General features: G+C 40.5%; 1 protein-coding gene across 1 annotated transcript; it reads right to left on the bottom strand.

Moving 5' to 3' along the window:
* Positions 1-40: 40 nt before the first annotated feature.
* LOC117106510 lies at positions 41-1325 on the bottom strand (the record flags this gene model as incomplete). Its single annotated transcript, XM_033247880.1, has 1 exon — positions 41-1325. A coding segment is annotated over exon 1 (1285 nt), but the record flags the coding sequence as incomplete, so codon positions are not given.
* Positions 1326-1332: the final 7 nt, after the last annotated feature.

The raw sequence follows: 1332 nt of genomic DNA, 5'->3' as shown, positions 1-1332 counted from the left end.
TGTCTATCTATGTGTAGTATCGTCGGATGTCTACCATTACAAGTTTCACATTTCATCCTATTTCTGCACTCTTTGGACCTATGGCCATACTTAAGGCAACCAAAGCACAATTTCCAGTCCTTCAGCAGCTCAATTTTCCTTTCACTCGTTGAAGAACAGAACCGGTCGCATTTGACAGACTGATGCTTCCCTTTACATAATGCGCATGTAGGCATTTCTATCATCGCAAAGGACTTTTTTGATGATCTATTCGGTTGGGAATTACTGGTCGGAGTAGAAGAGCAATCAAATATGGGAATATTTGCTTCTTTGGATCTTTGTTCTATAAACTTGCAGAAAACTTCGAAGCTTGGGAATCCATCCTCTTCAAGATGTTCTTGCACGATTCGCCTCCATTTGTTTTCAATGTATGTTGGCAATTTGCTGATTATTTTGTAATTTTCTTGTTTATAGTCTAAAAGACCTAGATCTGGAATCCTCTTCTTAGCAGCACATACCTCATTAAGAAAATCCGAGAAATTCCTCAGTCTACTTGCATCTTTTGCCCCAATCTTTGGCCAATCATACAGCTTTGTGAGGAATGCTCTGCTTATCTCAGAGTTGTTACCATATCTGGATTTGAGCTCCTTACGGGCTAGTTGATATGCACCTTCGTCTTGAAGCAACATATAACTGCTCACCATGTCATAAGGCTCGCCAACCAAATACTGGCTCAGTAGATTCAACTTCTCTCCTGCTAAGAGTACCTTATCAGCAATCAGACTGTTGAATGATGTCTCCCACATGGGATACTTCAGAGGGTCTCCATTGAAACTTGCAACTCTTAATGGTGGTAACTTGAACGAGTCGACCAATTGCTTAATCAGCATTGGGTTGGTCTCACTTGAATTATTTGGAGACACATTTTGATTAACTGCTGGAGGCAAAGTATTTAAAAACCTTCTAACACCTTCATCCGGTTCTTCAGCAGGGACATCTTTAAGATCATCATCCTCGATCAAAAGTTCATCTTCGCTGGTCTCATCGACCACCTCCAATAATGCCTTTGTAATGGCTACCTCCTTCTGGATTTCCAATTGCTCCATTCGAAGCTGTAATTCTTTTTCTTTAAATTCCAATTCCACTTTCTGTACAGCAAGCTGTTCCTCAAGTTTATCCTTTTTACTTTTAGTTGAGGCGATAATAGAACCTTTCCTCGAGAGACTCCTGACTGACATACGGTTACCAGCCTTACGTTTAACTATTTGAGTTTCTTCTTCCTTTATAATGAGGTCTGGTAAACTGGTGGAAGGTCTTTGGTACTGCTGTCCAGATCGAGTAGCCATATTAGCT

Source organism: Anneissia japonica, unplaced genomic scaffold, assembly GCF_011630105.1.
Source record: "Anneissia japonica isolate Jap-2015-1 unplaced genomic scaffold, ASM1163010v1 scaffold39910_len1332_cov134, whole genome shotgun sequence".
NCBI lineage: Eukaryota > Metazoa > Echinodermata > Crinoidea > Comatulida > Comatulidae > Anneissia > Anneissia japonica.
Note: the sequence above shows the minus strand (reverse complement) of the source record. Positions and strands in the feature narration are given on the sequence as shown.